This window comes from Nymphalis io, chromosome 25 (assembly GCF_905147045.1).
Source record: "Nymphalis io chromosome 25, ilAglIoxx1.1, whole genome shotgun sequence".
NCBI lineage: Eukaryota > Metazoa > Arthropoda > Insecta > Lepidoptera > Nymphalidae > Nymphalis > Nymphalis io.
Window position 1 is genome coordinate 4,384,032 of NC_065912.1, and position 25,925 is coordinate 4,409,956.

Here is a 25,925-nt window from a genome sequence, read left to right on the forward strand (position 1 = left end):
AAAAAAAAAAAAAAAAAAAAAAAAAAAAAAAAAAAAATTCACTAGATTAGTAAATACTACTCGATAAATTATTTTACCAACTACTTTCACCTATTTACTCAAGTTAAATAAAATAAAAAAAAATATTCAAATGACTTCGCCAAAACGGCACCATCATTTACGGTAATTCATTAATGTCAAAACGTTTTTTCTTTGATAATAAATCGTTTCTAATTCAAGTTTTGCTTATCTTGTCTTGCGTTCGTAAATCTAGAAAAATAAGTAGAACTTCGTCTTCCTTTTTTTCATATTATGAGTTACAACTAACCGTCTCATTGATCTATTAGCTAGGTGCTTTTCAAATCCTCGGGATAGTGAATGCTTATCAGGTTTTTTGTTAAGAAATTCTTGAGCATTCTCGTGCAAGCCCATCTAGGTTTTTTTTTTTTTATAGAATAGGAAGGTGGACGAGCATATGGGCCACCTGATGGTAAGTGGTCACCAAACGCTCTTAGACATTGGCATTGTAAGAAATGTCAACCATCGCTTATAGCCAATGCGCCACCAACCTTGGGAACTAAGATTTTATGTCCCTTGTGCCTGTAATTACACTGGCTCACTCACCCTTCAAACCGGAACACAACAATATCAAGTATTGCTGTTTTGCGGTAGAATATCTGATGAGTGGGTGGTACCTACACAGACGAGCTTGCACAAAGCCCTACCACCAGTTAAAAGGTAGGTACATACTCTATAGCCAAACATCAATACTTAGTACTGTTGTGTACCGATCAACACCCTTTCAAGAATGAGCGTGAGCTAGTGTAACTACAGGCGCAAAGGATATAACATCTTAGTTCCCAAGGTTGGTAGCGCATTGATGATGTAAGGAATATTTCTTCGGTGCCAATGTCTATGGGCATTGGTGACCACTTACCATCAGCCCATCAGTCCGCCTATCTATAATATAATAAAAAAAGTTTGGAAGCTAGCAATGTTTACACAAAGCACTTACTGTTGTTCATGCGCCTGAACTCTCTTTTGACGTGTCGGAATCCCATCGGTTGATGACAGTTATTGTACCTACATTTGCGCACACATGTGCACTATAATATTAACCTCGGAATATAATAGAATTTTTTTTCTGTAATGAAATAAAATAATAAAACATAAATAATATTATGCTTCTAATATATCTTAAATAATGTCTATTTTTAAATAATTTAAAACAATAAATCATTGGACACATAAAAAAATGACATTTTATTCTTCGTTTTATTTTAAGCGTAATTATTAAAGTATATTTTTAAAACAATTATACTGATAATTCATTGTATTTAGAATATAAATCTTAGAAATTTCTACATAAAATAATCAGAAACGAGACATTGAAAAATTATCTAATCGCCATACTTGTTTTAGAAAATACTCTTGCTTCAATTATACCAACATTAACATAATTAAATACGACGTTCAGGAATTAGTTAACGACTTACGAAAAAAAAAGTATTTATATAAATCGTATTTTCTAGTAGCACAGACAACTTCGGTTGGATTTATTTTTTCAGACTGCATACATTAGCGTTTGCATGCTAATGTGATTAAATTGTTTCTTAGTACTTGTAACTAAGGGCCTGGTTGTAGTCTTAAAAAGGCAACAGGTAATATGTATATTACCTGTCTTAGTAAGGCAAGGGTAATCTTACTCTTGTAAATAAGCAACATCGTCATAAATGTTATATTGAGTTGTGTTATATTAAAATATGTACAGCCTTTACTTATAAATGCGAGATGATGTTTAGTTAAACACTGTTTGTCCTTTTCTGTCATCATTAATTTGACATTCGAAAGAAGAAGACATAACTATATATTAGTTAATCTGTGTATCTTACCTTCCATTTGTAAATTTTTCCGCGTAACGGCAAAGTACAAACATCTTAGATCGCATAGTAAGCGGTTATATTCTTGCGTAGAATAATAGAATTTAATAGAAAATGAATTAATAACTCAATATGCTTTCAAGCTACTCTTACTACTAAAAAACTTACTTAACTTAAAACTTGTACGTTCTAATTATCTTAGTATTAACAAAAGGGCTAAAGCTAACAAAATTTTCAGATTTCATTACACACCGCTTTCGCGATGGGATCTTATTTTTTATGCTTTTTCTATTTACAATAATTTTGAAGTCTACTAATCTCAACCAGTCAGCTCTAAAGGTATACTGGATATTGCTTTAAGATACCTCTTCCTGTTATTATTCCTGATATAAAATAGCAATAAGTTATTGATTGTTTATAATTATTTTCAATGAAAATTATAATAATAATGTATATATTAAACGATAAATATATAGTATGATAAAATCTTTAATAAATGTAATGTACAAGATCACAGTAACCACTTAGATTTCCCAGAACAAAACTAGTTAACGTGCTCACAATGAGCTTATAATGATATATAAAGTAGTTTTACTTATCGTTAGTCATTTAGTTTTCATTCGTTTTTTACATACATATTAATTAATTTATCGACGAGCCTGTTCTTATTGAGCCCTGTGGAATTGAACGTGATGATGGCAAGTGACCTGACGCACTGTCATTGGTTACCAGGGAAAGAATATAGGATGCGTTAACACACCGACCCCGTCTGATATCAGGAAAACAATGTTAAAGGTCGGAGCCGCCGTGGAAAAACCTAAAGCGAACAAACGTCTTTGTTCCATTTTAAGTTGAAATGCTAGGACCTTGGAGTAATAGTGCAAAAAATATAATAACTCGTTTTATCGTCTCAACTAGTGACAGGAGGGTTGGTTTTCGCCTATAGAATCGGAATAGCGATTCTAATCATAAATTCTACTGTATTCTTGTCACAATACCATGCGGTCGCGATTTGTATAGTGGCTATTTTTAATTTTTAATCGTACTTATTTATATAAATATATAGATCAGAATATTCTATATTATTCAGGATATATCCCTTAGAGTTAAGTAATTATCATATGAAAAAAAACAGAACACATAAGACAATCAAACCTAATACGAAACAATACCTTATTATATACATATAACACTACTGCCTTGACTGCCTCGTTGGTCTAGTGGCTTGATGTAAGGCCGCAGACCCGAAGGACCTGGGTTTAATACCCAGATCGTGGCAATAAAAAGTTATTGGGTTTTTCTATCAAAAAATTCTCAGTAGCATCCCGGAGTCGGGAAGTTGGAAGTGTGCCCACTCCCGTGCCTCGGAAGGCACGTAAAGCCTGCGCCTGAACTCTTTTCGGTCGTGTCGGATTGCCGTCCCATCGGATTATGAGAGTTAGGGAAGAAAAAGTGAACCTGTGTTTGCGCACACACTTGTGCACTATAATGTCTCCTGCGCAGGTGCCTAATCTCTTTTGAGATTGGCCGCCGTGGCCGAAATCGGTCTGGATGACATTATTAATATTAATACTACATGATTATTTTTGATTTTATGTGAGCACCATACAAAATCAGTAATAAAAAATATAAAATTTATTTATTTACAAATTAATAAAGACATATATATGTATGGCAATTTAAATATGCAGAAATCCGCGCATATAACATTATGCGCAAGTTCGTACGATAAGAAACGTTTTTCAAATCATAAACAGGTTTACTTCTTTATGTTTTCCAATTACATTCGATACAAATTATTTACTAAGCACGTGAAACCTATTACTGATATTAGTAACTGATCCCACATTGAACCAGTTTCGCCTTACCGAGTTAGCATTCTCGGTTTTGCCTTAACTCTGCAATTATGGTCACTTAGTTACAGCTTTCCAGAATCTTACTTATACTGGTTAAGGGATAGCTTCATAATACGTGAGAAAATAAATACGTATTTAATTGGTATTTACATATATACGGAATATATGTATATTTATAGAATTGTATATACAGATATTTGACTCATTCTATAGTTATTTAAATAATTATATGGACAAGAGTCGGTTTATTCCATAATTACTACTAAATGTATATTATAATGGTTAAAAATGTTTTAAAATAAATTAATTAAAAAATATAACGGACAAATATAAGTCATTAGTCGTCCATTATCTACTTACATTGTAATGGCATTTATAATATATATTTTTTAAATAAAAATTATTCGATTTTTTTGTTGTTGTTGTTTGTCTCGCAACTGTCTTTGCATATCTATTTTATATTTGACAGACTGTATTTTTAATTACCTTTGGATATATTTATTTTAAAAATATATTTTATGTAAATAAAAACACGGGACTTAAGCTATTTTTATACATAAAATGAGGAATACAGAACTTAAGATTTGCGTACAAACTTATAAAAAATAACACAAAAATTCATATCAATATATTCCATTCCATTTCTGACTTCTTTAAAAAAAACAATTATATGATAACTTTTTTTTATTACAGAACCCTTCTTAAATTATATTTCTATATAGTATTCAAAAAAAAAACACAAAAACCAAGCTGATGTAGCGTTGACCAATAATTTAACAAGGAATATAAAAAAAAAACAATCACCAACCATACATCACATTCGTAATAGCATTCAATACATCATAATTGATAATTTAATAATTACCGGTCATATTTTGTAATAAATTATCCCATTATCAAAGAGTTTAATTTATTCAATTACTTATCAACACACACCTGTCGTTAAGCGGCTACTATAATACCAAATAGGTATTCAAGATGGTATTCAAAGTATTAATTGATGAAATATCGCAAAAATACAGCTGCAAATATTAGCAGGTGAGTTTTTCGATAATAAGGTTAAAACTATTTTTTTAATCTGTTGCCAAAATTGACGCTAATTTGAGTTTCATTTGCATCGTCTCCGGTTGAATAGTTTCATAAAAGACGCACGGTACGATTCATAAATATTCTGTGTTTAATTATTATAGTCTGCAAGTCTTTATTTTAATTACATTGTGTGAATTTAATTACACAACACCGTCTAGGAATTGAATTTATTTTTCATTGATTGAAAAAATGAATTTGTGGACATTCTATGTTACAGTACAGTTACAGCCTGTAAATGTCCCACTGCTGGGCTAAGGCCTCCTCTCCCTTTTTTGAGGAGAAGGTTCATTCTATGTATTTCAACAATTTTAAAACTTTTCTTTTCAATTTGCTATTTTATTACAATTCACAAAACGATCATAATAACAATAACCGTTTTTTGAAAGTTAAATCGATTTTAAGAACTTATTTACATAAGATAATATAATCTAAAAACCAATTCGGACGCCATGAAGAAGCCGGCCATCGGTATGCGAATTGTGTCCAAATTGGTCTCGACGGATGATATTAAATAAATAATTACACATTTGTCAGATGGGAGGAAAAAATGTCCGAAGGAAAATGTCCAAGCGAAATGTCCCCACCATATTTGGCGCGCTATGCCGGCGGGTAGCGGCGCAGGTGACTGCCAATTACCGGCGCCCGCAAAAAACTTCGCACGGACAAATTGTGAAATTGTCCACTTGGACCACTTCTGACTCTGCCATTGCGTACATACTAATGCTTAGTTTTATTGGACTTTTGCAATGTTGTTAAATAATAAATTAATTGCGTTAAATCAGTGTAGCGTTCGTGTCCATAATACTGTGATAGTAAAAATGTAGCGGCCGGTGTCGCTGTATTCAAAGCTGTGTAAGCAATTAATCGTCAATATATATATTGCCGGTATAGGGGATATGACGTCTTTAAGCCTAGAGATCTATCGTCTATGGATTTCAAAATAAATTAGTCATTGTCTTTTGTTTTGATTAACGCAGTATTATTAGTAAGCTTACTTGTCCCTCTCTAACTGCATTTTTTTTCCTGAACACGAACTGCAATTCTTTTTCTACGTATTACACATATTTTACAAATTATTCTAAAGAATATTGTACAGTTTTCTTATTTTTATTAAAATATGATAACTAATACAAAGCGCTGTCAATTTTTTTTCTGTAGTTCCTTGGGCTCAACAGTGCAGCGACTGATTTAAGAAACAAATATTTATATGTTTAAAGAAAAGAAAATGTTGTAGGCGCCAAAAGTTTTTTATCGTAATAAAAATAAAACGAAATGGATTTACAAAAATCCCTAATGGCAGCCCTAGATTATTTGCAAATATGATTAATTATCCAATTTTCGTCTCAATAAAATTATTATTTTTTTTAAATTATCATTACGAGTAGAGAGACATAAATAAGAAATATGTAAAGATTAGAGGGCATTTCCTTAATTTTTCTATCGAGAAATTTTAATATTGTAATGTTTTTGAAATATAATGAAAATATGATATAGTTTACTTACAATATTTTTATTTAACTGTAAGAGAATAAACAATTTTATATCTTACTTTAAAATATTTTAATTTGTCTTAATATACACCGATTAAAACTTTATCTTTTTTGATTAATTCATTAATATGTATATATCAATACGTGAACATCATATATTATTATTCCTTATTAATAATTATAAAACGGGAAAAACAAAAAATAACATCGATTGATAACCAGGTACTGTGTATTATGTAATAGAGGTGCACAAAGAATGTGCTCAAATTTCGTCGATTCGACCACACATAATATTATTATTAATTAACATGATATGAAATTATTTATATAAATTCCTTTTTGAATAACAAACAAACGCTAATAACCCATTAGTAATGTGTTGAAATGTATAATCGTAACATCTAGCTCGAAAGGACTTTAGCGATGAAATATTCAATTATTCAATTACTACGCAACTACGAGTATTACTAATAATGATGAAATATTTTAATTACTCTTATTAATATTATGACATAATTTTATGCACTCGTTAGTAATTATAAATAGTAACATTAAATTAATAATTGTAGTGTATTTTTATTTACTAATTAAAAAAAAAACCTTTGTTTAAACAAATTGCTATACATTGATTAATGCAAATTATTGTTGTGTCATTAGATGTTTGAGTTAATAAACAATTACCTTATTATATTTAATTTAATTATCCGAAAAGAGTAATCCTTAAATTTCTAGCCCGTTTTTCTCGTAAGAATCTATATTCTAGTGGTAAGTGTAAATTTAATCAATCTTCTAAAATGGCGATTTAAATTGCTTGTAAATTGCTTTGAAAGCAATTTAAACCGTCTTAAATCATCTCGTTTTATCGTCTTTATATTAATAAAAGAAAAAAATATTATTTACAAATAATTAATGTAATGGATAATTGTAATTAAATTTATTTCCATTGTAAATCTTTGTTTTATATAAGTTGTATGTAAATAATTATTACGTAAGTAAATTTATATTTATCTGTATTGTAATTTGTACAAAAGAATTATTCCCAAGTTTCTTGTAGGCATACTAGTTAGCTACATATATATGTACATATTCGGAATCTGTAGTACATCGGTAGATAGTAGAATTTTACATAAGGCGTAATTCAAAAGCCTCCCAATAAAAACATTTTAGATGTTTCGAAGTCGTGTTACGACACGAGGCCCACAGGGCGTTATGTCCCATCATCCCATGTTCCTGTTTACACTAACTAACTCGCCCTTCAAACCTTAACATAGGTATAATAATATTTCTGTTTAGCGATAGAATATGGGATAAGTGAGTGGTACCTACCCAGATGGGCTTGCCCAAAGCCCTATTGGGACTAAAATCTAGTAAACTCTATTAAAAGATATTAGCCATTGTTACCTTCATGTATAACATATAAAAAATATTTATATTTATAATCTGAAAAAAATATATAGTATTAATGTTACAAAATCGAATAAATACAGTAATATAAATTATTTATAAAATTAAACGCCGTGAAAACCGATAAAAACCATTTTCAATCGTCAATGCGTCTGTCTTCTTTGCACGAGTACGGTTTAACATAAGGTAGAAGAGGTCAGACAACACGTTGATAAGGCAGCCATAGCGATAAGTTGAATACAAAAATTATGCAATCAACGACCGTCAAGTTTTTGCTAGAAGCTGCCATTATTATAACAATCAACATTAATTCTTAACTCTTAATGCAATACACATAAGGGTTATAATAAACAAAACTTTTTTTATGATTTAAACCGAACCACCTCTTACCTCTAAACAAAGCGTAGGCATGATAAATTTTTAAATGGCTATATTTTTTATATTATTTTAAAACGAAACAAATCTTCACTTCTGTATAAAGATGCCCATCTTTATCAGTCGGCATAGACTAAGCATACTTTTTTTATTTGGGAAATAATTAGTATCGTATATATATATTGCATAAACAATCTTTTCTAGAAGACATAAATCAAGAATATCTCCGCTTAAATAAGTAAGTAACAGCCTGTGAATATCCCACTACTGGGCTAAGGCCTCCTCTCCTTTTTTTTTTAGAAGTTTCTATCCACTTAAATATATTCAAAAAATTTAATGCAATTTTAAGAAATTAAAACTATATTAAAGATATCCATGAATTTAAAAATTCAAATGAGTGGTATTATTATTTATTTATCGGATAGTTTCCTCTTATGAATGTAGGTACTAAGTATACGTTAAATTACGATTAACTCAAATTACCCTTTATTTGTGCTTTTGTATATTTCATTCGTTAAATTTATTTAATCAATGTTTAAGAAACTATTTAAAATAAAATTATATTTATAAAAAAATACTTTTGATATCCAATACTTAATATGTAAGCAGTAATCAATATTACTAATTATAAAAATGGAAGCTGGTAACACTTATTTTCTTCTATTTTTAAGAGTGATTTTCATTTATACGACGCGGAAAACAGAAATATCAGTTACAAATATTAACGTTTAACGTCGATATCCAGACATTAATAATCGAAGTACTCACACTATTTTAATAGAATACATTAACTTCATTAAACATCATTGCATGATAAAAATTTGAAAAAAAACTTTAAAGATTTACTCGAAGAAAAATTAATGACTTGTTGAAAGAATACATAATATATTATCCACTAAACTATGCATCTTTAATTAAGTTGATTTAAATCATACTATTAAATGCATATAACTATAATATAGTTCGTAATTATTCTTTCATAATAACAGTTAAAAAACAATTGAATATACCGACAATCACCACCGACAATTACTACGTCGATAACGTACATTTGTAATTAAAAATTAAAATAATTACAAAGAAATCATTCAATAAATCAATAAATTATAAAAACATCTAACTGCCCATCAAATTGATTCCTTTCTTGCCTCAAAATGTAACTACCTACATTGTTTTTTAAACATTTCAATTAAATATTTTACTACGATTAAACCTGGCCACTATCTTTTTCTTCAAAGGCCATAGAGATCATCTGGTTTTATAAAAAAACCTAAGTTTAATTTAAAAATAAAAAAACATAGATTTATATTTTGTCCTTTAATATACTCTAGTATGCTCTATACATATGGACGTAAATAAATACAAACATGGTGGGATAGCTATTAAAAAAACGGAATAGAATCATTGGAACCTAAGTAATACTTCCGTAATTGGAAGTATTTTTAGCGAAAAAAATTGCGCTAAAAATACTCATTTCAAGACATCAAATATTATCCATTTATGAATTTAAAAAAATGCTCAATAATATAATAGTAATTACTATACAACAAAACATCGTTTTTAAATAAACGTTACAAAAAATACATTTTCACACCGGTTGCTTAATACCTAAGTCACAAAGTCGACTTCCCTTATCCTAGGGTCGGGCAGTGTGTTTCATAATACAAAAAAAAATTGATAGATTTTGACAACCGGCTGCTGTTTTAGCACCAACCTTCCTTGGGAATACTTTTATTTATATTTATAATATTTCAATTGTTTTAAATTAATTATGCATGGAATTTAATTCAGTAACAATATAGTGATAATCATTATTTATATATACATAATTTCATTTATAATGATAGTTTAACATATTATCATAGTAACATCAAAATTGAAGATTAATGGATATAAATATAGAGTAAATTAAATAAAAAGATAGTTTGTTTAATAAAATAAATATATTTTTCTTATTGTCTTATAGCAACGGAGTATAAAGTACACGCCACACACACACGAGAGTAGAGAGCGGCGGCGGAGACACAATGGCACACGAGAGCGTCATACCGATTGCCATCACGGCATACGCCTCGGTCTTACCCTCGCTAATTATTGTTTCACATTACGTTACTATGTAAAACATCTATTCTAATCTATATATTTTTTCCACTGACGCAAAAGTCTGTAAGATTATTATTAATAAAGAATATTATTTCAGTTGCTTAATCATATATATTATACTTGTATCACCAATATAATAGGGCAGGGCTTGGGCAGGGCAAGCTCGTGTGGTTAGGTTAAGTTAGTTGAGTTTTCCTAGCGCGCTTTCCGCCCTTGGATATTCTGGCGGATATGGATGCGAGGGTCTACCAACAGATCCGCATTCTCCGCCAGAATAGTGAAAGCGCGCCCACTTCGAGTGCGCTCGAGGCGTTGAAGCGGCAGGAAAACCGGAGGGCTCTTGCGACGTGGCGCGACCGTCTCTGTGAAGAACGGTACACACGCAAACGCGTCGTTGGAGCGATCCTGCCAGCCTTCGAAGCCTGGATGAGGCGAAAGCGACGAGTCACCTTCCGACTTACGCAGGTAAAGGACCGGTCACGGCTGTTTTGGAGGATACCTGTGTAAGATCGGACGCGAATCGACGGCGATGTGTCACCACTGTGGCGCGGACCGGGACACCGCTCAGTATACGTTGGAGGTGTGCCCCGCGTGGAGTGCGGAGAGAGAGATCCTGGTCCGTGAAGTCGGACAAGACCTGTCACCTCCCATAGCCCAGACGCCCGGGGCTTAAAAGATAGGGCGTAACCCTGGGGCCGTGGATGCGTGAGGTGGGGGCCTCACGTGTCCTATTTCAGACGGCCCTGTGGAGGACGGCAGCCGTGATGGCCTGGCGCTGCCGTACGCACTAGCGAGGAGTGTGGGGGGGTGAAATTCGCCCCCCGATGAGAGCTCCACGAGTGGAGCAAAGCACGGGAGAGGCCGTGGATGCGTTATATCAACACGATCCCGCAGCCTCTCCGATCCGTGCTGAGGACGGCCATCGCAGTGGTTTTAGTGGGTAAGAATCCCACATAACCCGGTTCCACCCCCATAGGACCTGAGTACCTTTCTGAAGGTTTCCACTGCGAGAAAAAAATAAATAAAAAAAAAAGTTAGTTGAGTTTATTACTCATCAGATATTTTACCGCAAAACAGCAGTACTTAGTATTGTTGTGTTCCGGTTTGAAGGGGCATAACATCTTAGTACCCAAGGTTGGTGGCGCATTGGCGATGTAAGCTATGGTTAACATTTATTACGTTGCCAATATCTATGGGAGTTGGTGACCATGAGGTGGCCCATTTGCTCTTCCGCCTACCTAAAATATAAAAAAAATCATATCTAAACTTATTATTACATATTATAAAATAATTGGACAAAAAATACTTAACGAGTTCACTTATTCTTAAAACCAAGATTTATTCTATAAAATTAATATTAATACATATTTTTTTGCGCAACTATCCGTATGTATGTTGTACTGGTATTTAATTGCATTCTCAACCCACTCAGCCTTGTCGTATCTCGGTTTAATACAAAATTAATTATAATGGTTAATTTGTACAATTCATACAGTCATTTATGGTGAAACGAGGGGTTGAACTCTTATAACTAGAGTAAATAAATTGTTATCGATTTAACCCTCGTTTTAAAGGTTAGATGCTAATCGCCTTGTTAGAGTTAAAGCTATTAAATTATACGTACTTTTATATAACGGATAAATAGGAGCTAGTAAAAGTGGTAAAATACCACAATATTTTTGACTAACCCCATTCGGGATTTGAATCCAGGACTTCATGCAATCCTTAAAAGCAAGTCGCTAGACCAATAAGGCAATCAACTACCTTTAAATTAAGAGTAAATTGATATTATAAATATATTAGAAATCGTGTATTTATAATATGGTAATTGTTAACAGATTATGCAAGATAACGAGGGTCAAGTGTGTACGATGTCAACTGTCACGGTGGCTGTAACAGAAAGCTGGTGCAGCCGCATTGATTGACAGGAGATAATTCGTCTAACAACAAGAAAGCGATTCACGCTTAAAGTGTACATTTCCATGAAACTTGTTTCTATGTACGCATGCCTAGTCTTCACTGGCTCTTTTTGCTTGTGTGACCACATATACACACGGACAGATTTTACATTGTTATGCAATAACGGAAAGCTTGATTTGCCATTCACCCTGGAAAGATTATGCAAATTTGATTTATTAATAATTATGTTTTAGTTCTGTTTTTATTATATTATAAATATCTTAGACAAGGCTTCAGATTTCTGGAGTATGGTCACTCTACACCCAAGTACATCTGTAATCTGTCTGTTCGTTATTCTTACATACAATAATTAATTTAAAAGACATTCAGAATCAAGGGCTAAATATTTAAAAACTTCTTCTACTCTACTTGATGTCCTCAAGCGAAATATTTTTAAAACTAATTTTCGAAGACAATTTTGAAATAAGGATAGTTTTTTGTCAAATCGATCTTTGTCTCGTTTAAGAAGAACTCTAATAACCACAGCTAGGCAATGACTTCATTTGCATTCAAGGAAAAAGGTTTGGCGCTTATTCCGCAATGCTCAACTGCCCTCCTCTATTCTCTATTCCTCACGATGATAATAAATAAACCAGGACAACTCCATCGCCACTGTTCGCTGGTTTCTGTTTGCCGGGTTTGAACCCGTAACAATTGCTTACAATCAGATAACTATGAGTCAAATACACTAGAAATTAACTATAAAAACATGAATGATGGTTTGTGCATGCTCGTCTGTGTAGGTACCACCCACTCATCAGATATTCTACCGCAAAACAGGAGTACTTGGTATTGCTGTGTTCCGGTTTGAAGGGTGAGTGAGCCAGTGTAATTACAGGCACTAGGGACATAACATTTTAGTTCCCAAGGTTGGTGGCGCATTGGTGTTGTAAGCGATGGTTAACATTTCTTACACTGCCAATGTCTATGGACGTTGGTGACCACTTACCATCAGGTGGCCCATATGGTCGTCTGCTTTCCTAGTCTATAAAAAAAATACTCAGTACATTGTGATAAACAGAAGACATTAAAAAATATATGTAGTCGCAACTCAGTTATTTGCTAGCGAGCTGTTAAGGGCAGGATATAAATAAACAAGTATCAATGATTGCAAAAGTTACTTACCGGAAAATGGCAGTCGATCACGTTTTCTTATTTACTACGCTTCCTCTCATGTTCGTTGAACGTTTAATGATAATAATTGATTACGAGTTACACGATATAATTACGATTAAGGGATCGGTTCAATTTCACCATTGAATCGCTACAACACGGTGACCTCTTCTGGAGTTTTTAAATTTATTTGTATATATATTTTTTGGCGTATAACTATTTTGTTTATGAACCATTTTCTTTTTAGATCGATTTTATCGGACCTTCGAGCTGTACTATCTCGTCCTTTTAAAAGTATAATTAGGCTATATTTCATTTGCGAGATACGTGTTGTTTTTTTTTTTTTGATAAGTTCGTGTTAACATTATTTATTCAAGTATTTCATCTCACTCCGATAAAAGAAAAACCATATGATTAATATCTGTAAGTTTTAGAAGATTTTTCGAAAAATTATATATCTAGTCCACATTAGAGGGACCTCTTTGTGGAATATCTTTAACCTATTATATTTTATAAATACTAATAAGAAGGATTTTTTTATGAAATAGGAAGGCGGACGAGGATATGGACCACCTCATGGTAAGTGGTCACCAACGCCCATAGACATTGGCATTGTAAGAAATGTTAACCATTGCTTACATCGCCAATGATTCACAAACCTTGGGAATTAAGATGTTATGTCCCGTGTGCCTGTAATTACACTGGCTCACTCACCCTTCAAACCGGAACACAACAATAACAAGCATTCTCTTCCTCTTAATTTCAATGCGCTTTATTTTATTTTTATATTTCATCTCATGCTCGGTGGTGAAGGGATACATCGTAAGAAAACCTGCATGTAACGGATGAAAATTCTACACGTTTTACTGTTAATATGTTTTTATATACCCATAATATATAAAAGGTTTTACCAATAATTATTTACTTCCATTGCGTTTTTAAAATCGACATATTGCGTGACGGTCACGCATCGATGTAGATAATGGCTAGGGAGTTTGCGAATAAAATGTATATATGATTTGCGATTCAATGATTGCGATCGATGCCATTCGAATTTCCAAACCATTTTAGTTACAGTGGTAATAAACAAAGTCTAAGTTTGCGTCGGTTTGCGAGTGCTTCGAATTCGTTACGAAAAGATAACAAAAATGAGTAGGTGACTGTTGTCAAAAATCTTCTCGTTTTTCTTCTTTTTTAAAATGTTTTTGAAATCAGCACCGCGAACTCAGGGGCAGACGACTGACTCCAGGTCACTCTTTTTTTTTTTACAAATTTGAAACTTTTTAAAGTGAAAACCAAGTTAAGCAGTTAATTGACTAGATCTAATCGACTCGCATTGATTTGAGCTTCAATACCTATAAATATGAAAAATGAGCAACTCGTATAACGAAATTGACGCCAATCTCATAACCATAAAAAAGTAACATAAGTATCAGCCTGTAACTCTCCCACTGATATGCATTGACTCTTCTTTGCTTAACGAGAAGTTATGGTTCGTTAATTTCCACGTGGCTGTTCAAGTTCGAGTTGGTATACATGATACAGATTGTATCTGACACGATGTTTTTCTTCAACGCCGAGCACGATATCAATTATCCTCATAAACAGATATTAAACACACGTGAAGTCAGCTCTGTTCCTCCGGACTTGGACCTGGAATCTTTAGTTACAATCGAAGTGTTCTATTCTCTATACGACGACTTAGTTAAAAAGATAAGGTTTTATCAATAAATTCTACAAATAATATATTATATTATTTATTAAAATATATATTATATTATTTTCATTTATATATAATATTCATATTATAAATCGTCAAAAATATTTCAAATATTCCGTTCAAAAGTATTTTCTCTTTAATAACGACATAAAACCTGTGTATAGCATATTGAAGAGAAAGGAATTACAATAATCCAATTAAATCACGACATTGACAACTAAATCCTATTAAGTACCTACCCCAAACAAGCATAATTGGCCGCCATTACGCGTCTGTCATTGCTACAAAATGGCGGGGAGCGCGGGAAAATAAATACGTTTAGAAATGGATATTATATCTTCATTAGCGTACGGTAGCGCATTGATATGTCTAGAATCTAGATGTGGGGGCTATTGAAATAGTTTGTATTTTATCACTCTTGGACGATAAGCTTTTATTCTTTGCTTTATTGGAATATTCTGTTGAGCATTGTATAGATTCAACGCAAGGTCGGATCTCTATACAGAATATTGACTACAAAATGCTTGTATCGGGATGGGTTCGAAGCGCCATATTTTACTTCATGAATTGATTTATACATAGGAAACAGGCCGTTAATATTTACTATAGATATAGAAACTTCATCTTCAACTTTGCACGATGTAAATATTGTACAAAAACTCGCGATATTTATTGTGAGCAACTCTTGTTTATTAGAATATTACTTGCAAAGTCAGACCGATGTATTTATGTTTAAATATATAGTAAGTATAGCAAACTTAATCTATAAATGTCTCACAGCTGGGCTGAAGTCTACTCCACTTTTGACGAGATTGTTTAGCTTGAATGGCTTGCTCTGCTCCAATTTTCAGGATATTTTCCTTCACACAGATTAAGCACATGAATAATAATATAACAGAGAAGCTTGTTTAAGCTTAAGTTAAATTCGATATAATATCGATAATTCGAATTCGGGTAAAATTCACATATTCTTATGACTAGACCTATACCAGCCAAGTATTTATAGTTATTTGAAAATATTGAACCAAGAACTAATCCAATATTTTTTATAATAAAAATACAAAATTTAAGTCAGCAGGCGCAGTCGCCTCCTTCATAAGTTCTACTTCACCAAATTATACTTTCTGAAGCAATGTTATTTTCCTTTTGTCTATATCATTCATATTTGCCAAGTAATATGATAAAAACAATAGTGATACCTATTATAAAAAATAAAACGGGTGATAGTTCAGATAAGAATAATTATAGGCCTATATCACTAGCTACGATAATTTCCAAAGTTTTTGACAGTACTCAACAATCAAATTAATAAATATGTTATGCCACATGATAATCAGTTTGGTTTTCAATCTGGTCTCTCGACTGAAACTGCAATATTAAGTATAAAGCAAACTGTAAAATACTATACGGACCGTAAAACACCTATTTATGCATGTTTTCTCGATCTGTCGAAAGCATTTGATTTGGTTGCCTATGATATTCTTTGGACAAAGCTGGAACAAACACAAATACCACCAGAGGTTACTAGAATTTTAAAACATTGGTATAGCAATCAAATTAACAATGTCAAATGGGATGGAGCGCTATCTCGATCATATAGTTTGGAATGTGGGGTAAGGCAAGGAGGGCTAAGCTCACCTACGCTCTTCAATCTTTATATTAACGAGCTCATTGATATACTCAGTAACCAGCATGTTGGTTGCCATATTGATGGAGTTAACGTCAATAATATCAGTTACGCTGATGATATGGTTTTGCTTAGCGCATCAATTTGTGGTCTAAGAAAACTATTAGCAACTTGTGAAGGCTATGGCAAAACACATGGACTTATATATAATGTAAAAAAAGCATGATAATGATATTTGAAAGTGGTAATAAATGTCCAAAAATAATACCTTCGGTAAAAATTAATAATCTGAGCTTGACTCAAGTTTTCCAATTTAAATACCTTGGACATATACTAACCACCAATCTTAAGGATGATAATGCTAATGATGCAAAGCTAACATGATTGTCAAAAGATTTGGGCGTGCTTCAAGGGCTGTAAAAAAAACATTATTCCGCGCTTACTGTACCTCTTTTTATACTTGTAGTTTGTGGGCTAATTATTCATTAAAATCATACAATGCTCTTCGTGTCCAGTAAAATAATGCCTTTAGATTGCTGATGGGTTTGCCTCGCTTCTGTAGTGCTTCAGGGATGTTCGCTGAATTGAATATAGACTGTTTTTACGCATTAATGCGAAAAAAGTGTGCATCCTTGGTTCAATGGGTCCGGGCCAGCTTAAAAAAAATTCTAATCATGGTAGCTAACAGACTAGACTGTATATTTATAAACCGCTGTTGTAAAGTTTCGGCTGGACCAGTAAATTATATAAGTAGTAGATAGTAGTGTTTATTTTATTTTTTGTAATTTTGTATATGAGTCTTGTTACTTAAATAAATAAATTATTATTATTTGCTTTGCTTAATTTGTTGATAAAATACCAATTTTCACATATGGCTTTAATATTAACAAGGAGTTTTTTCAATTCAATTCATCAGAACAATCAGAACTGGGTTTTGATAAAAAAATTGGACCAATCTGGAAGCATACAGGTTTCATATAAAAAAGCTTTATAAATAACGAAATCCTGAGGTAACAAACGTAAAAACCGAATGAAAACCTCCTCTCTTTTTATCACGTCCGTTGATTAAGAGGAGAGTTAGCATTTGCCCAGTTTCGCTAAGAACATATAAAATACATACTTAGCGAAACCCATTTGAAATAATCAAAGTAAACCTACAGCATTAATTTGCTAATGAAGCATACGATTATAAAGCGGGGATCGATGACCGATATTCATGAATAGCAAACAAAGCCCTAAAGGAAATCAAAATATTATTAATACGATTGATTTAATTACGGTATGCAACAATAAGACATAAAATTAATGTTTTATAAACGGACACTGAAACGCATAAATGATGATAATTAATACGCGTTAGCCGCATAATCCATATTATAATCGATACCGGCTATAATGAATGCATTCAAAGAGCTACTTTGCTTTAGTGGTGATTTTCAAAATGGATAGAAACAAAGCAGTTTTCATTTATAATATGTAAATATTTTTTTTATTTTAACTGGTCCCACAATCTTTCTTTTAAAGGAGACGTGCTATTATTCCTTCACTTTGTACTTAATTTTTTTAGGGTGAAATTCTATCGCTGAACAAATGTTTTGCTTATTTAAAGGCTGATAAATGAATACGATAAAAGCATAAAACTATATATTTTAATATATCCGCCAATCTATATAATAAATAAATAACTCCACATGTATTTGTAGCGTCAAAACCCGTACTCATGAGTAACGGAACGACGAATTATTACAATACAAAAAAAATTATATATAATTAGGCGATTGCCACTTAGACTTATCTATCAATTATGAAAAAAAAACTTAAGCGTTCAATTAAGAACTTGTAGCGTTTTACTAAAACTATTCTTATTAAAACGATAAATTATTTTCGCAATCAAAAAAGTTTCACGTCGATATCAATCCTCAAAAAAATCTCTTGATATTTTTAATGAAAAGAACAATAAATAATTTATTTAATATCACATTAAATACCTACATATAATTCGGTCAAAATCTGTTTAACCAAACAAACACTAAAATAACAAAACGAATGATCTTCGAACCTAACCTCGACGTATTCTAATATACCACTTATAATTGAATTTAAATCGATCGATTAACCAGTTGATAGGTCATTTGCCCACCGGAAGCAGGACAATGGACGACCTGAGCGCTATTACACGGCACAACGATTATGTTAAATATTCTAATGAGAGCCACTACAATCATATTTAGATTTTTTAATCGGCACATAATTTGATATTGTAAAAAACTTATTTGTTTTTATTTTTAACTCGGTGTTATATATGGGACCCTTAATTTTCCAGTTGTTAAGCATTTTCCTTTTTCTGTACTACTGATAACATCTATGCAAAAACCCTTGTTGAATAATTGAGAAGTAAATGCTTAACAATCTAACAAACTCACTTTCGCTCTGCATACTCAATACATAAATAATGCCCTCTAGACCGATTTCGGCCACGGCGGCCAATCTCAAGAGAGCTGCGCAGCCAACTGCGCATGAGATATAGTGCACAAGTGTGTGCGCAAACACAGGTAGTACTGCACTCTTTATTCCCTAACTCTCATAATCCGATGGGACATATATATTGGATGATTGGAGGATGGATTGATATATAATTCATAATTTAAAATTCGTATATTAAAATTATAAAATAAAATAATTTATAAAATAATATAATTTTAAGTCCTAAATTAAGTAAATATTTTGAGAAAAAAAAGTACCTTCATTAGGGAGGTTGTATTGAGAGAAACTGCCTCGTTGGTCTAGTGGATATAAGTAAGGCCACAGACTCGGAGGTCCTAGGTTCAAATCCCAGGTTGGGCCAGTAAAAAGTTATTGGGTTTTTCTTTCAGAAAATTCTCAGTAGCAGAATGAAGTCGGGAAGTTGGAAGTGTGTTCACTCCGGTGCCTCGGAAAGCACGTAAAGCCGTTGGTCCTACGCCTGAACTCTTTCCGGTCGTGTCGGATTGTCGTCCCATCGGATTATGAGAGTTAGGGAATAGAAAGTGCACCTGTTTTTGCACACACATTTGTGCACTATAATATCTCCTGCGTAGTTGGATAATCTCGCTTGAGATTGGCCGCCGTGGCCATAATCGTTATGGAGGACATTATTATTATTAATGTTAATCTCTTTACGAGTTATGGAAATTAGTACATTTTAACAACGTTTTAGTGAGTATATAATCCCAAGATTCTATAATTATTCTTTACAAATGATAAATGTGCGAAAGATTAGTCTAATTGAGTACAATACTAACTAAAGGACAACTGTTCTTAATATGAATATAACATTTGTCACAGAAAATACTAACAGACGTCCCACGCATCACGTAAACTATAAAAAATATTAAATTAATAGAATATTCACTGTTTTATTTCTTGGGTATTCAAGTAGTATGTTATTTAGTTATTTAAAGTCGATCTTCAATAATTATTAATATTAATTAATAAAGTTACGTTTGGTTAAATAACTTTAGCAACTTTGCAAACAAACATGAATGCCCTCTATATATTTAGTTTCATTGTACTATCATAATTATAAACACGAACGGAAATAGTACATTACAAATAAAAAATATGGCACTTTATAAAACAAATTCAAACTCAATTATAAATATTAGAATTCGGCATTGTTAACGTTAATTGGCACAAAATATATATATATATATATATATATATATATATATTTATCATATAAATATATATATATTTATTTTTATTAGGATTTCCAACAAAAGTAGTAAAAATGTGCGTTCCTACATTTTATTTAATATAATGAAATACATACATTTAATATAATGAGAAAATAAGAGTTGATATGACATGATGTTTCCGATCAGGTTTGCCGCCCTGGCCGAAATCAGTCTAGACTCTAGACGGTCACGTCTTCGTCGTCATTTTTAGTAGCTACGCTCTTTGTGAGTTCGCTCCATATATTTTCAATGACATTTTACCGTAATCAACCTCACTGTGACGAAACAATCTACTTTTACTTACTATTAATTGTTGCTCAGAGAAATAAAAAAAAAACTTTCGCCAGTTCTTATCACGTCTGTAGTGATTCAAACTATGTTAGATTTTTGACAATCAATTGGCAAGGGCATCTTATGTCCTTACATATGAAATTGGCGTTTTGTATGTTTTATTCTGAACGTCGAAATTTCCAGAACGAAAACGTTGAAACCAAAAACGTAACGTTTCTTTTGCGACACCGGCGCCGTACACATCATCCTTCGAGCTGTTTCTGTAGCACTGGTGCCACGGTAAAACTCATACTCGTAAATATACCGATATTTCATGTTTTCCATTATGCGGTAATAAGCGACGCCAAAGAAAAAAATAATGAGGAAAAAACAAATGAATAACTGTTTTCAAAACTCAAATGTACCAGCTAAATGAATTTATAAATTTGAATTTGGAATTCTTAAACAAAGAGGAGATATTTCAGATCAAAATGGTCAGTACGACAAAACGCTAATTTCATATGTAAGGACCTAATACTATGTTGTATAAATAGCTTGAATTTTAATTGAATTAGAGCAACGTATTTACTGAATCAGCAGGATTATTCAAGTCGTTACCATACATCAATACTCCCAATGCTCTTAAGCATCAGAAAGTAAAAAAAATCGTGGCAATTTAAAGCAATTCAACAAATAATAACAACAGAAAATGAAGAAAGAACCCGAGTGTAAAATGTATTGGAAATTCAAAAAATTAAGTGAGTACTTTTTTATTATTCTGACAAATGGCTAGTAGTAACCATTGAGAACAACAAATGAAATAAAAAATGGATCATATGTTTTTTTATTATTTAGTGCTGTGTTGAATAATATGTCACCCAAAATGTTATATTGATAAATAAAATATCAGAAAATATATAATTATGCCTAAAAGTGTTTTTATATGAGTCGTCTCTAATTATTTATACAATATTTTGTTATTCATTTAGAATAGGACATATAATTTATTCAATGACGCATTTTTAAACTAATTAATATATATATTTTTTAAGTTTTCTACTTTCAAAGTTATTATTTTTCTAATAACTAACTTTGTCATAATTTAAAGTAAACTGCGTTTCATATTCTTTAAAAGATACCTAAAAAAAATTTAATTAATGTGAACGATCGATTTTTATCGAACACATTCAACTACTTAAGGTATTTCGAAACCCTTTATTATTATTAAATTCAATATATTTTTATGCACAAAACCCTGGCGTATAAATATTTTTTTAAATTATGATTATTATCGCAAGTAATCTTTTAATTTCTGTATGTCTTATAAAACCCCCGATAACAATTCTAGCGATTTTTCAAGTATCTTTTATTTAATCGTATGTCATTTCAATTTAAATCTGATAATTACTTTAATATATTTTTTACTTTAGTAATATTATAATGTGAAAGCATGTTTGTTTGGACATTTGTCCTTCAATCACACTTGAACGGTTGATTGGATTTTAATAAAATTTGACACAGAAGTTGATTTCGTGGAATAAGACACAGGCATTTTTTAATTATATGTTATTTTATATTTTGTATGTTGTTATTAAAATGTATATTAAGCCAAGCGAATAGAACGAATAAATTATTGTTCTGAACAAATTAATTACTACACCAGATAATACATCAGTCTTAATTACTCTATAATCACAATAAAAAATTTCTCACATTCATCTCCTAGACCTTTTTTTATCGCTGGAAAAACGCATTACGCGTTTCCCCCACGGGAACAGTGGGGGGGTATGTGGGACTCGCCGGTGTCCAAGGCGCCGAGTGCGCCCCGAACATCGGAATACCCACTAAAAAACCAGTGGTACCCTTTCCGTCTTAACGAGGAGCGCCACGGGATCGCTTTCGCATGCTACCGTAGCTTCATCTCCTAGACCTGCCTCAAGGCTGACACTCGGACAACTCGTATAATCTATACAAATTTATTATTAATAAAGAACAAACCTGCGAACTTTCGAAGTGTATCTATCTTAGCAAAACATTGGTTGATTGATATATGTATATAATTCTAATAAAGATTTGTTTGTCCTTAGCTGGTCCTCCGAGTGGACCTCCTGTTGTACGCTGCCAACTTCGCAAACACAAGCCGAACAGGAAGCCCCGTACGCCCTTCACCACGCAACAGCTCCTTGCTCTTGAAAAGAAGTTTCGAGATAAACAATACTTAAGTATTGCGGAAAGAGCGGAATTCTCTTCATCATTACGACTGACGGAAACACAGGTTAGTTATAACATTATCATGTTCAAAAGAATCATCTTTCTTAACGGATGATGGCTATTTTTCCTTTATTTCTTTCTTAATTTTTATCATGCAGTTTGCTTCTATTTGCCAACACAGTTTTCTGGGTTTCTTGAAAAAAACAATCAAATCAAATCAAATAGAACATCCAATCAAATCTTGACCTCAATCTCACAAACAATGATCAAATAAACTCTACAGCGATCTTTCTCTAAGTGAGTGAGAGTGAGAGAGTGAGTGAGTCTACTAGATAGCCACGCAATAGACATTAAAGTTACACGTAATTGATATTATTAATTCGTCCATAATTGGTTTCGGCACTGAGATAAATACTCAATAAAGCACAAGAGATTCACAAGCTAAGAAAAGTGTATTACGTTGTACGGGAGTATAAAATTTTAAACTTCCTAACAACAAACTACTGCTCATAATGATCTAACATTAAAAAAAAATTAGTCTGACCCTGAATTCAACTCTGCAGTTATATTATACATAGATGTATAATGTAGCAATTACACAAACGACATTCAATATTCTTGAGACCAAATACCCAAACATAGTAAATGGTATAAAATATCCGTTATCCATTAACAACTCAATACATTGCGCTGGTGAAATTAGTAATAAGCAAGATTTATGTAAAGGGCAAAGCTATTTTCGTCATTGTGAATTACCATCCACATGCTAATAATTGCAAATTCGTAACCATGTACGCGAAGTCAAGTTTCTGGTTTTGGCACACCATAAATTCAGCTATTTGCCTGATTATTATACAAAGCCCATTGCGTGTAATGTTCGCACCATATTCGACTCAAATGTATTTTAATCCAATTTGTTGACGTATGAAAAATAAGCTACCGCTATTGAAATAAGATTGACCGCATATTTTTAATTAGTTCACCAAGCTGGAAAATTGTACTTGATTATTTAATTTGTAATTTTATGTATATATTTCAGGTTAAAATTTGGTTTCAAAATCGTCGGGCTAAAGCTAAGCGTTTGCAAGAGGCAGAAATAGAGAAACTTAGACTCTCTGCAAGGCCTCTACTTCCACCATCATTCGCGCTATTTGGCGGAGGTGGGGCCCCACCTTTGTTCGCTGCTATGGCTGCAGCGACTAGACCGCAACTCAGCTTTTTAGGAGGGCCACCCACGCACCAGCACGCTATAAACATGAATATACTGAACTCCTTACAACCGCATTGACGGCATGAACACGCGGTTACGCGTGACAGAGAGCAGCCGCCATCTTCCTAACATGGCGGCTAGGACTGACAGTTATATTATGATCGGATACGTGGACTGATAAAGGACTGAACAAGTGATTGATAAATGATTTAAAAAAAACTGTGGTATACTATAGTGCCAGTACTTAATTTTATCTAAATCAGTTTAATTTTTTTTAATAAGAAAATTTCATAGTGACTTAGATTATATCCCTCAAAGCTGATTTTATTAATATAAGATACATTAAAAAAATCTCAATTAATAAGTGCAATTCCTTCAGTTTGATATAGCCATAATTAACTTTAAATATATATTTTCTTTGTAAATATAGCAATGATATTATAGTTCATAGTTGTTATAAAAGGCGTATAGTTTCACTAATATCGGTAATAAAGTGTATAATTAACATGATTATTTATTTTTTTAAGTATGATATTAAACGTAATATAACAGACATTTATGTATGGCAGATGATCGCTAATTACTTAATTTCAGAGCCATTTACGTTAAATATATATATAATATCCATTTTTATGTTTTTAATTTATTTTACGGTAATATTACCTATTATCTATAATTTTCGTGTGTAACTTTTTAATTTTAACGAGACAAGACATTACAATCGCTGCTTTTATTATTTTCATTTGATGTTAATTATTATTTTATTCGTTATCGTGTTTTATTTATCAGACTTTTAAAAAATTAACACAATTTTTTTAGTTCATATTAGATCAATTTTAAATCAATGTAAATATTTATAAATTAATTTATTAAATACGTACGAATCTATGTAATGTGGTGTTACGATACTATTAAACCTTTTTTAAGCAGAATTATTGTATGAATGAAGTTTAATAATTTATATTATACGATTATTCATATTTTAGGCAATATTGTAAATTGGAAAAAGTAAGTCATTAAACATAATGTTTAAGCTCTTTAATAAAATGAAGTTGTCTCCGTTTTCGATTTTTATTGTCCTTTAAAATATATTATTATAATAAAAATAGTATCAGCCCGTTATTATTCCGCTGTAGTGATACTGCTGGCCTTCATTTGAAGAAGATGATTCGGAGCTTATTTCAGCTCCTCCACTGCCGGATGTTTGGTGTTTTATGTGTAGCAGAACTTTATCTCACAATTGCCGGTTTCTTTAAAATGTTTTCTCTTACCGACGACCACACGATGAAGCACAAATTAAGCTTACCCGGGCTTGAACCCGCAGTCTTACGTAATGATCCAGTTTTTCTATTCACTAAGCCATCTTTCTTATAACGTTTAGTATAAAACATATAATACATTCTCTTTCTAGTAATTATATTTCTGTTCTATTAAAAATTATATTCATTATTAAATAATTGCTACCTCCACTTCTTACAAGTCGATTTTAACTTATTTTCTTTTTAATTAATTGTATAGGATGTATGGTGCAATATCAATAGCTTAGCAAAAAAAAATTGAATTAAAAACATAAAGTATGTATGTGTCAATTTGATTTACTTATCACAACAAAATATCAGTTTTTTTTAACCGGTAATAAACCGCACGCTTAGATTATATAACCGGATTTGTTGGACAACGGTCTAATTTATTTTGACTGTTCATTGATAACATCATATCCTATTTCTGACAGCTAAAATACTTTTAAAAATTCTAAATTCAATTTATTTCATACTTAATTTGTAATTGTATCATTAAATTATATCATTGATGAAAAATGAATCATAAAAACTGATATAAATTAGTTACATAGAAAATACTTAAATATGAAAAGCAGACGATTGACCCATATTTAAAAATACTGAATTATACTTATTCACTATT

General features: G+C 31.9%; 1 protein-coding gene across 1 annotated transcript in view; it reads left to right on the plus strand.

Annotated features, from left to right (window-relative positions):
• Window positions 1-24,720, plus strand: part of LOC126778258 (muscle segmentation homeobox-like) — a 48,154-nt gene extending 23,434 nt beyond the window's left edge. The window contains exons 2-3 of the mRNA XM_050501747.1: window positions 22,669-22,856; window positions 23,832-24,720. Coding sequence (XP_050357704.1) covers window positions 22,669-22,856; window positions 23,832-24,080 — 437 coding nt within the window. The 3' untranslated portion in view covers window positions 24,081-24,720. The remainder of the gene's footprint in view (window positions 1-22,668; window positions 22,857-23,831) is intronic.
• Window positions 24,721-25,925: the final 1,205 nt, after the last annotated feature.